The 11,216-nt window shown below is 42.1% G+C and overlaps 1 protein-coding gene across 2 annotated transcripts; it reads right to left on the reverse strand.

Moving 5' to 3' along the window:
- Nucleotides 1–202: 202 nt before the first annotated feature.
- Nucleotides 203–9,656, reverse strand: LOC105568120 (tubulin beta chain-like). Of its 2 annotated transcripts, none has more exons than XM_012023528.1 (4): nucleotides 9,273–9,656; nucleotides 4,355–4,463; nucleotides 1,304–1,877; nucleotides 203–1,093 (listed from the first exon to the last, which is right to left on the reverse strand). In XM_012023528.1, exons 1-4 carry the CDS (start codon nucleotides 9,327–9,329, stop codon nucleotides 463–465), a joined length of 1,371 nt encoding a protein of 456 aa, XP_011878918.1. In that variant the 5' UTR covers nucleotides 9,330–9,656; the 3' UTR covers nucleotides 203–462. The 2 variants fall into 2 exon arrangements, with proteins under 2 accessions (XP_011878918.1, XP_011878919.1); XM_012023529.1 differs by lacking the exon at nucleotides 9,273–9,656 and adding an exon at nucleotides 4,781–4,797.
- Between the last annotated feature and the right edge of the window lie 1,560 nt (nucleotides 9,657–11,216).

Raw genomic sequence — 11,216 nt, forward strand, 5'->3', positions numbered from 1 at the left:
TTGCCTTCGAATATCGATCTTCATAAATATTTCGGTATCACACAATTCGTAAAAAGAGTAATCTCGGCGATCGTGTGGCGATCGTGGCGCAGAGGATTGTGCGCTGGTCTGGTAATCCGAAGACCCGGGTTCAAAACCAAACAAAAACATTGTTGGCTTTTCGTTCGATCGCCACATAGCGAATTGGATATAGAGAGAGGTGTTATAAGAGGTTTGGGCACGTTCCTTCAAAAACGCCTTGTAACCCTAAGGGGAATCAATAAAATGTACTAGAGTAATCTCGATCGCCTATATTACGTCCGTCTCAGCGATTAAAAAGCGCATCGTGCGTCGTATATAAAAGTATCAAAACACGGCTTTTCGCGATAGCCTCGCACGATCGGTCATGCGAGCTCCTACGATGATGGGACAGAGACAGAGAGGCTGAAGATAAGCCTACTGGTAGAGAACGTCTATCTGTCTTCAGTTCTCCTGCTCGCAAGTTTCGAAGTCATCAGCGCACTCCTCCGCCTCGAAGTCCTCCTCCGCCGTGGCTTCCTGGTACTGCTGGTACTCGGACACCAGATCGTTCATGTTGGATTCGGCCTCGGTGAACTCCATCTCGTCCATACCCTCGCCGGTGTACCAGTGGAGGAAGGCCTTTCTCCTGAACATGGCAGTGAACTGTTCGGAGATGCGCTTGAACAGTTCTTGTATAGCGGTGGTGTTGCCGATGAAGGTCGACGACATCTTTAGACCTTTGGGCGGGATGTCGCACACCGCCGTCTTGACGTTGTTCGGTATCCACTCGACGAAGTACGAGCTGTTCTTGTTCTGCACACTCAGCATCTGCTCGTCCACCTCCTTCATCGACATTCTGCCGCGAAAGACGGCCGCCACGGTGAGGTATCGACCATGGCGTGGGTCGCACGCTGCCATCATGTTCTTGGCATCGAACATCTGCTGCGTGAGCTCCGGCACGGAGAGCGCGGAATATTGCTGCATAGACCTGGATGTTAAAGGTGCGAAGCCCGGCATGAAAAAGTGCAGACGTGGGAAGGGCACCATGTTCACCGCGAGCTTCCGCAGATCGGCGTTCAGCTGGCCGGGAAACCTGAACAAGTCAACGTGCGCGGAGTCATGTTATTATTAGCAAATGCATACTATTCCCTCAACTTAAAAAGTTATCAGTCGATATACTGTTATTTAAAGCGAAAACAAATATCATCTGCATTACGTATTGCTACTTCTTTATCCACATATTGATAGTTCGAAGGATTGTATTTCTTTTAAGAATTCTTTTGTCACCGTCGCGGGTTTTTACCTAAGACAAGTGGTTACTCCGGACATAGTGAGCGAGACCAGATGATTGAGGTCGCCGTAACTCGGGTTGGAAACCTTCAAAGTGCGGAAGCAGATGTCGTATAGAGCCTCGTTATCGATACAATAGGTCTCGTCGGTGTTCTCCACCAATTGATGCACCGACAAGGTCGCGTTGTAGGGTTCCACAACGGTATCGGACACTTTGGGCGACGGCATCACCGAGTAAGTGTTCATAATTCGGTCGGGATACTCCTCGCGGATCTTGGAGATGAGCAGGGTGCCCATTCCGGACCCGGTACCACCGCCTAGCGAATGGGTAAGCTGGAAACCCTGCAGGCAGTCGCAGTTCTCGCACTCTTTTCGCACCACGTCGAGGACAGAGTCGACCAGCTCGGCGCCCTCGGTGTAGTGGCCCTTCGCCCAATTGTTACCCGCGCCGGATTGCCCGAACACGAAGTTGTCCGGTCTAAAGAGCTTTCCGTAAGCGCCGGAACGAACGGCGTCCATCGTTCCTGGCTCCAAGTCCAACAGGATCGCGCGCGGTACATATTTCCCCCCACTCGTGGACGTCGCGACTGTAATGGGAAAAGCGAAATAAGGATCAGGTAATATATGTATATTTACTCCCAAGTCGAAATTTTGTCCCTATGTGGAACCCATAATTTTATTATACAGGTGTACTAAAACCACCGGATATCCTTTTAATCATAAATTCTTTAGAAACTTTCAAGACAAAAATTCTAATAGAAAAATGTCGAGGCTATAATAGTTTTTAAATAATAAGCGATTACATTTCACAAATGACAGACCTGAGATTTCGCGCGCTCAGGTACGGCGACACGACAAGTGATAAAGGTGTTCCTACGAATATCGCCCTTTTTAGCATAATAACAACTTTCACTACAGACTTAACGATTCATTCTCGAATTAATTGTTCCTCTTGTTATCTTTAACCATTTCTTTGGTTAACTTTGTGTAACGTCTTATTAATAAAAGGGAGGGGTTCACTATGATGAGCATCTTGATCAGACTGATATCCTTCGATTTAGTCGATCTCCGATATTCTGAGTGAACTTGGAATTTTCAGTTAGATTCAATCTAGTCTCCTGCCTCTCTTTATCCTCAAGTTTTCAAAATAACCGGATCATCGTCTTCCCAAATATTTTCTGTCCCGTTAAACGGTGACTTTGGTTCTCGCTCGCTCGCGAAACACACTTTTATCACTCGTCATGTCGCCGTGCCTGAGCGCGCGAAATCTCAGACCTGTCATTTGTGAAATGTGTATAATCGCTTATTATTTAAAAACGATCATAGCCTCGACATTTTTTTATTAGAATTTTCCTCTTGAAATTTTCTAAGGAATCTGCGATTCAAAGGATATCCGGTGGTTTTAGTACACCCTGTATAGTAGGACCTAAGACAGTAAAAGAGGTCGAACTGCAAGTACAAAATTTACCCCTACTTTAAAACTGATAGTGTCGGAAATTTCTATTTTTGCATTTAGCATTAAAGTAGGTCCTTTTAAGTAGAAGCTAACATAAATTTTTAGAATTAAAGATTCAAGGGAGGAGTAAAAAATATAATATCATCAAAGTAGGTTATTGCTGGTCTATGTAGATGTATAGATCAGCTAAGTAGGTGCAAATTATCCTTGAAAGTGTCAAAATAGTTCCCAAATTTCCACTCGGGCTTACTCGGATATTTTAGAAGTACAAGAAATGCCTAGAAATCTTCAAAAGAGAACGACTCGTAAAATATTTTGTCAAATAGAAAAAGCAATAAAATCCCTAATTTTTCCATTGCTAAATCTATATGTACGAAAGTAACGATCTATAAAACGATCTATGATGACGAACGTACCCAATAGTCGCGATAACACAAGGACGTCAAGACGTCCATATTAGCTCGAACGATGGTCTACCGAAAAGTCGTGCCGAACATAATAATTCGGCGGAAATGCGTACATACATGGATGGAACCACGTGTCTGCATCGTTTGCAAATTAACAGTCACTATAGGATTATGTAAGGATTTGCGATAATATAAAGATATGCGACTTTAATTAGTACCAGAATGTAAAATGATTTTAATTTCGCGATCGATGGATTTAATGAATCCTCATTAATGGCAATATGTACTTTTGTCAATTCCTGATGAGATGTTTCGCGCATTAATTTTCAATACTTAACAGGATGTTTGGGTGAAGAGCATAATAGTTGTAAAAATATACATTAAAAACACGAGAAAAAAGATGCGCTCCAAATGTATGAAGTTAAAGATATTAGTTTTTCCGCGTACATTCGAATCTATTTCTAACAACCAATCACTCACGACGACGAGTGGTGCGTGCGCTTCATTCGTTTGTTAATTAAACTGTTTCTACCATGGAGCACGTGCCGCGTGTTACGTTCTCGGAACTAATCTCGTTTTCGCGACGCGAACGAGAAGTCCTGAAATCGTGTTGCAGTTGCAACTTACAACCTTAAGTCCGACCACAGAGAGCTATTTTCAGCGTAAAATACGTGTCTCGATGCTCCTCTTCTCCAACATTCCATCGGTGCAAGACACGCGATTTCCTATCTTTCTCGTTATTGCTATTTTCGACGCGAAGATAGAATCCGCCAAAGTAATCTCCATTAAAAAGATTCTGCACGACTTATCTCTTTAGTCTCAATTAAATTATCTAGTTAGATAATTATATCGTGTTACAAGTATCTACACGGAGAGAATTTTCTCTTAAAATTTACCCTAAAAATCATGTAACCGTAGGGCAACAGAGTTTTTTGAAACATTATTATGCATTCTACTAGTAAAACGTACGGTAAAATTTTAGAAAACTGTCATAAAGTTCTTCAAAATGCCATGTTGTCCCACGATTACACGATTTTCAGGATAAATTTTCCGTGTACTTTCTTGTCGTTTTTAATACTTTTAGTGTATGTACGTAATAAATTCCGAGTAGACTAAATTTCAAATAAGTTATAATCCACTATACGTAGAGAACGAAGAGAAGAAGAGAGCGCGCACCGTAATATTTGCAATATGCTCTTACCAGACGCTTCATTATAGTATACGGAGATTCGTTCGAGCTGCAGATCGCTGTCACCGTGATAAATGCCCGACTGGTCGATGCCGTGCTCTTCGGAAATAACTTCCCAGAACTGCAACGTGATTCGTTAACATTAATACTTTAGAAGCCAACTGTTTAAACAGCCTACTCATTTCCGCACCCACAGAAAAATTTACGGATCCAATGCTATTACACTTCATTGTATCATAAAATAGGATCGATATAGCGCCAATCATATTTATTATAGAGAAAGGGATATTTTAATCTTAAATAAAAAATTCTAAAATCTAGAATAAAATGATAGTCTTTTGTCGAATATCGTGGTGTCAACTTTGTGCGTTATAAAATGGAAGGAAAATTTATTCTAAACGCAAGAATATATTGTATAAATATATAATATAAACTTACATTTACATAAGTTACTCTTGTCTCGGTACAGTAAGTCAATCTTTTTTAATTCGCTAGAGGAGAATAAGAATAAATAATAAGGATAACGTCGACAATTAACTGGCACAATATATTTCGTTTAAAACATACAACGAGAATAAGAATTATTGATTTTATTTTAATATCGTCTTATTTTCATACTAAATGAGGTGAGAAATATAAATGCCTCAAGAATATTTTTTGTCTCGGTAACAAAAATCCTTTCTGAGGGTGCGAGCATGTCTAGTAACCGGAAGGTAATTCTATACAAGAATAGCGGGCGCCTTCTTAATGTTTTGTAAATACAGCTCATTGCCTGTTTATTTTACTACACTTTTCCTGCGAGCCACTCGACGTGCTGAACGGAGGGCGGGCTTCCCTCCGAGGCCGAGCGTGCACCCCGACCGCGGTGACAAGGATAACACGCGCGACACCCAAAAATAGAGACGCACGGAATTAAACGCGGCCTGTGCCCCCTGGCTCATGTCCACCCTCCCGTTAAGCATTTCTCCTCTCTCCATTTGTCTTGTCTTTACTATTTTCTCCTTCTATTAATAGCAAGCCGGTGTGCCGGTCGCTATGGCCGCCGCCCCGGCGAAATGGGCCTCCCTGATTATTCTAAATGCATCGTCGCTGCATTTACGTGCATCACGTACGCGACGCTCATTATCACGCGGACATGAATAGGCATTGGTTTCTATTCCTCGCAGTCACGTTCGATCTGGAGCAGAATTCTTTAAGACCGAGAATTTACAAACTGATAATATTTGACTGGGAATATATTGTCGCACATCAGATATGAAGAAAAATTTGATTTAATAAAAAAATGTATAGAGAAAAGTCCTCTATTATGAGATAGGATTATAATATGAGATAGCAGTTCAATTTGATCTCTCGTCCAACACACATCTCTTGATACTTTTACCCGTGTTTAATAATTAACAATGCAACTTCAATTGCACTCTTCAACCAAAGAGTGCAATCATTTATTGACTTATATCTCACTAACATAGCGATATTGGGCAAACGAACGATATGAGATCACTAACAATTGTGTGAATAGATTATTTGAATAGGGTCCAAATCTGGGACCGAAATGTCGTTTTTTAAAACAAAAATATTGGCCAGTGTAGGTCGTTGAAGAATTACATATCATGAGATAGCTGGTTTTCAACGTCCAAATTCAATGACAAACCTTTTTTTCGCGACAATTACACGATCTAACAATTAGTTTTCCGGTAAACAGATGATGCCTATTAATTTAGCAAAAACTCCGCTGTCTCATAATAGGGGACTTTTCTCCAACCGTGATATAATTATATCATCGCTTGACCGACTATCATCGATCGTGCCCTCGCGAGACTATCTTAGGTTTCCAACCGGTGCACGGTGTTTCGATTACTCGAGAAACATCGTCGTACAATCGTGTAGATCACGACTGCGCTTATAATCTTACAGGAACTTCGGTTTTCTTGCTGCGATCGTTAAATTCTGTCGAGCGGAAAACAACGCGGCGAGACCGACAATAAATCCACGACGAAGAGAAGGGACGATCTCATTTTCAAAGAAGATAATCGTACGGGCACTTTACTTTCTGGATCGATAGAAATAATGCATCCAATGATTGCGAAAATCGATAAGATTTACAGATCGCGATGAGCTTTCTGTACTTTCCCTTTGTGCCCTTACATCTTTTTGATTACTCATATATTTTCAAATCTCCAATGACAGAATACCTGATCTAACTAGAAATTGAGGACTGTGTATGTTTATAAAAGCGTTAATTAATAAGCTTATTTTAATTAATTAACGAAATCAACATGCCGTCCGTATCAATTTAATTTAATATCCAATTATATTGTTTCTCATTCTCAGATGGCATACGTAGTTCTATGAAGTCTTCTGGAGTGCAAATATTTTTAATTTCAGAATATTCCATTCAAATATTCCATAAATATATGTAGATTATTATAATTAGAAATCGTATATTCGTAACAAAGAAGAACATTTTTAGAATATTCGTCGAGAATGTCTTTGAAATATTCGTTCAGAATAATTTTTTAATATTCATCGAGTTTATGTATTGCACATTGTTTATTGTGTAATACACTTATCTTATGCAAAAGGCAATGAAACCTGTGATCATACCATATATAACCGACACGTTATATTCGATAGATTATTCTATTCGCATTCGAAAAAGATTTATAGTAGTGCCAGTCGAATGTTTCACGAACGTAAGATAAATATATAAGAATGACCTATGGAATATTCTAAATATTCTTGAAGAATACTCTTAAAATGTTCATAGAAGTGTCTTGTGTTATCTGGATTGATATTCTGCAATTAAATTTTCTTAGTTCTTGCTGTATTGCTGGTAACAAAATTTCTGACTCATTAGGTGCTCCATATTCTCGTTTACAATCTGGTGTGCGTCATTGCGATGAGCAATACCGCACAAAATGTCAAGAAACACCTCTTAATTCGTAGAAAAGTTAGGCGGAAATTTGATAAGGCATTATTTGTCGAAGATAAAGCTCGATAAAGCAGAAAGTTTGCTTTGTTGAATGAAGAGTACATTCCAAAGTAATGCTTATTCCATGTATATGCCACGCATTTCCATTAATAATTTGAACGGCTTTACAGCAACGCGATAATGTTTAGCGTGACATATCTCAAAATAATCAACAGCACAGAGACAATATTATATTAATTATGCGGTGCATTAGTGAGATTCTAAAGTGTACCTGATTGACAAAAGATGGTTCCTTGATACTGTCTGCGCAATAACAAAGTAATTGGATGTATCGCGAGCGTCCAGATTGTCACGCTTACGAACACGATCAATGAGATTAGCGAGTCTGAAGTGCTTCGCGATAATACTAGCTTCGCATAATGCGTCCAATAATACACCTTGTTCAGAATCAGCCAGCATTAAAATTAACTAACGGTAACGCTCAATTTCAGCCTACAGTTTTGCGATAATTATCTGATTTAGGCTTCGCCAGGAGCTGCCTTGTGATCGTATTACAATTGTAATGGCTGAAAATAGCTTTTTACTTAACTAAGACGCAGCATGATTTAATCTTTCACACAATTGATTTAATTTAAAAAAAAACTAATTTCGAGACATCCACCCATTTTTAATGAACACTGAACGCGATTACAGCAGAGTCTTAAAGATTTAACCGGTTTCACCAAACGTCGTTTAACTTTAATCTTAGCTCAATTCACGTTTGTCTCTTTTTAAAGTAACAATTAGAAAAAGACAAAGAATGAATTGAGCTAAGCTGGTGAAACCAGGCCTAAGTGTTCTCCAACGCGATCGTCGTTTCCTGCCATCGTGTGTCGGCGCGATTAAAACTTGGATCACTTCGCGCACTGCGGTCACGCGAAATAGAAGGGGGTCCTCGACGTTGAGACGAGTGCGATTCTTTAAATTCCATTCGTTGCGCGCCGCCTTATCTTCAATTCGATTGCAGCCGTGGACGAGCGATACCATTAAGTAAGATTGCTTTTTTTTACGGAGCGACGTAACGCTCATGTTTTCTCGCCGATTATTGGCTCCGCCGAGTTTATTGATTCTGTCCCGAAAGATAAAGAATAGGAAGGATTTATAAAAATAACTCAAAATGGCTTTCGCTAATAACATCACGGATTATTATAATTTCACCTATGTTTAAATAATCCAGCAACTTTTGCCCATCCCTGATTATTACCCAAACCGAATTAACGCACCGTGCTGTATCTCGAGAACTCTGATTGATACGAAGACGATGAATCATAATACTTGACTTGTCCGCGCTTTAATTGACAGTCGTCTATCGTGCGACGTGAAACGGATTTACAGTTAATTTCCGGACACCGCGTATCTTTCGACAGATAATTTATTCTTGTCCCATCGACGCTTTTGTATGCTGTTGAATGTGTGCCCGAATAAATCACCTCCATTCATGCTTCTTAGTTCTGATACTAAAGCTATTGGCTGTTGGCACCTTATTACGCCGAATTTAACAGCTGAATTAAAAACTCGCCCGCGGATTTAGAACTGTTTTATGTGTTTCAATGATTAAATATTTTTATTACAAAATTCCAATATTGGAGCATTCAATATTATCGACGTTTTCCTCGATGCTATATTTTGACGATCTATTTTCATCTCAAAAACGCCCCCCTTTATCGAAGCTGGTTAAAAATGAAGATAAGATTAATTTAAAGTCTGTTGCAGAATTCGTCATCGAGACACTGTGGCGTGTACAGAAACAATTGTTTTGTTTTTAATTTAAACGACACGGGGTTATTAAATAAGTACAATTAAGTAAGATAAAATAAATGAAACGAAAGTATATCGCTGTCTCGATAAGTAGCGGTCTCTAAAATTTTCGCCAGGGGAAAATTTACGCGACACATTCGGGTATGTTGCATTCTCTTCGCGGGGGAAAAAAAACTTCTTCCTTTAGCACTGTCAACCTACCTTCGCGCCGATCTGGTTGCCGCATTGTCCAGCCTGCAGATGCACGATCTCCCTCATCCTGCTTCCCTTTCAACGTGGAAAAACGACACGGGGGGCGACGAGAGGGAACAGCTGATCTCTCCTCCTGGACCTGCCGGGACTTCTCTGTCCTGCCGTGGGCCGAGGGATCCGTGCGTGCGCGCTCGACGTGTCGGAACGGAGTGCGTGATGTGCGGCTGAATGCAGCCGAGTCGAGGAGTGCAGCCAGCCGTCGCGAGCCGAGCCTGAGAATGAGCGACGAAGCGGTATTCGTGACGAGGGAAACGCACTCGTGTCGGCGTCCTGAGCTCCACTCTCCCGAGGCGAAGCTACACCCGACGACGTCGGGATTAAGCCTCGGCAGAGGAGCGGGGAGGAATCCGTCGTCGCGACGGAGAAAGAAGGGGGAGAGAGAGAGCGAGAGAGAGAGAGGGTGAAAGAACGAACGAGCGTCGGATGATAAGCGCACGAGAGTAACGTCAGGGGGTTTGTTCTTGCGTCGGAGTCCCCCAAAGAGGGGCGCGCGCGAACCCCGGCATCCCTCGAGCGCCGCTTCCGGCCGGTTTGTCTCCTCTCGCCGAATGTGCGCGCCGCGCGAGGCCTCCGAAGCGAATCATCTTTTTTTTTTCTTTCTTATCGGCGTTTCCGCAACTGCGAAATCGGCCGTTCGAGGAGCAACGCGTACCAATCGCCGCGCCGCGAAATTAATTGCCCCGGAAGCTGCGGGCCAGTTGTTGGGCTTGCGTGCGAAATATTTTATATCGTTTCGATACGCGCGACGGTACGATTATTCTTTATATTGAATTACCTCGAAGCTCATTCACCGGAACTGTAACAGGAGATAGGACTCTTTTTTTTGGAAAGTACTTCCTCCTGGTTGAATGCAGGCGAAGGTATCACGTTTAACGGAAGCGTCTCGGTCACATGAATTCTGGGGCAACACACATGCGTGTCCGCCAATGTCTATAATTACCGCCGACGCATGCAAACGTCAGGATGTAGTAAATGAAATGTAAGATTAAATGTAGAATAGTACGTTTAATTATATCAATTTTACAGCTTACTCGCTCTGCCGGGCCCCCAGATAATTACACGCGCATCGTGTACAGCTATATGCTAAATTAATATCACGGTTGGTATATGTTATCGTTAACTCTTCAATTGGATACGTTTTTAACAATTTTTAACAATTAAAAACATCTCTGCGCCTGTAGCAGAATTTCGTGCCGCTTTCTACTAGTATAATAACCGTCGGAAACTATTCAGATGGAAATATGCGATTAAGATTCGACATAATTTTCACCAGCATCAAACACACTGTGCGCTCGAGTCGCGGTGGCTACTCGTCTCGAGTTACAACGCGCAATTGGCTGTAACGCACGGAGCGCGGTTCTTAGAGTCAGGATATTGCTCTTAAAAAGATTCCGAAAGTACACGCGGACGGAGCCAGACGCCGGGGGTCTTTATCTCGTGAGTCACTCTTAAAGCGGCGCTTTCCACCGTCCTCGTCGAAGGCGATGATAATCGCGGATAGCCGTCGGCGTTCTCCAGCTGCGCGCCGAGCTCCTTCGCGATCTTCCTCCTCCTGCCTCGCCGACGTCGCAAGGCGCCTCCGTCTATTATTGTAACGTCTGTCCTCAGCTCCCGTTAACGCACGTCGGCGATATTCGGGACGAAACAGCAGGAAGAGGAGCGACGAAACTTTCCATCGACTCTCTGCGAGGGTGGACGGTGATCGAATAAAACCGCGAGACAATTTTCGCATCCGCGCGCCTCTCCCCAGTCAAGGCCTGCGTCTACGATGCTAGAACTTGGACCAAGTCGATATGACATCGAATCCGTCATATTGACGTCGTTTCGACGTCGATTGACGAGTCATTTCTGAAGGCCTGTGTCCACAATGCTAGAACTCGGTCCAAGTTCTAG

The sequence above is a fragment of the Vollenhovia emeryi genome, unplaced genomic scaffold (assembly GCF_000949405.1).
Source record: "Vollenhovia emeryi isolate VEMERY1.0 unplaced genomic scaffold, V.emery_V1.0 DF939131.1, whole genome shotgun sequence".
NCBI classification, from domain to species: domain Eukaryota; kingdom Metazoa; phylum Arthropoda; class Insecta; order Hymenoptera; family Formicidae; genus Vollenhovia; species Vollenhovia emeryi.

Excerpts from the sequence above, each read along its gene's own strand:
- LOC105568120 (XM_012023528.1), bottom strand. The coding sequence starts at position 9,329 with ATGAGGGAGATCGTGCATCTGCAGGCTGGACAATGCGGCAACCAGATC. Across the intron at positions 4,464-9,272 it reads GCAACCAGATCGGCGCGAAG|TTCTGGGAAGTTATTTCCGA; the intron begins GTAGGTTGACAG and ends ATCACGTTGCAG. Across the intron at positions 1,878-4,354 it reads ATACTATAATGAAGCGTCTG|TCGCGACGTCCACGAGTGGG; the intron begins GTAAGAGCATAT and ends TTCCCATTACAG.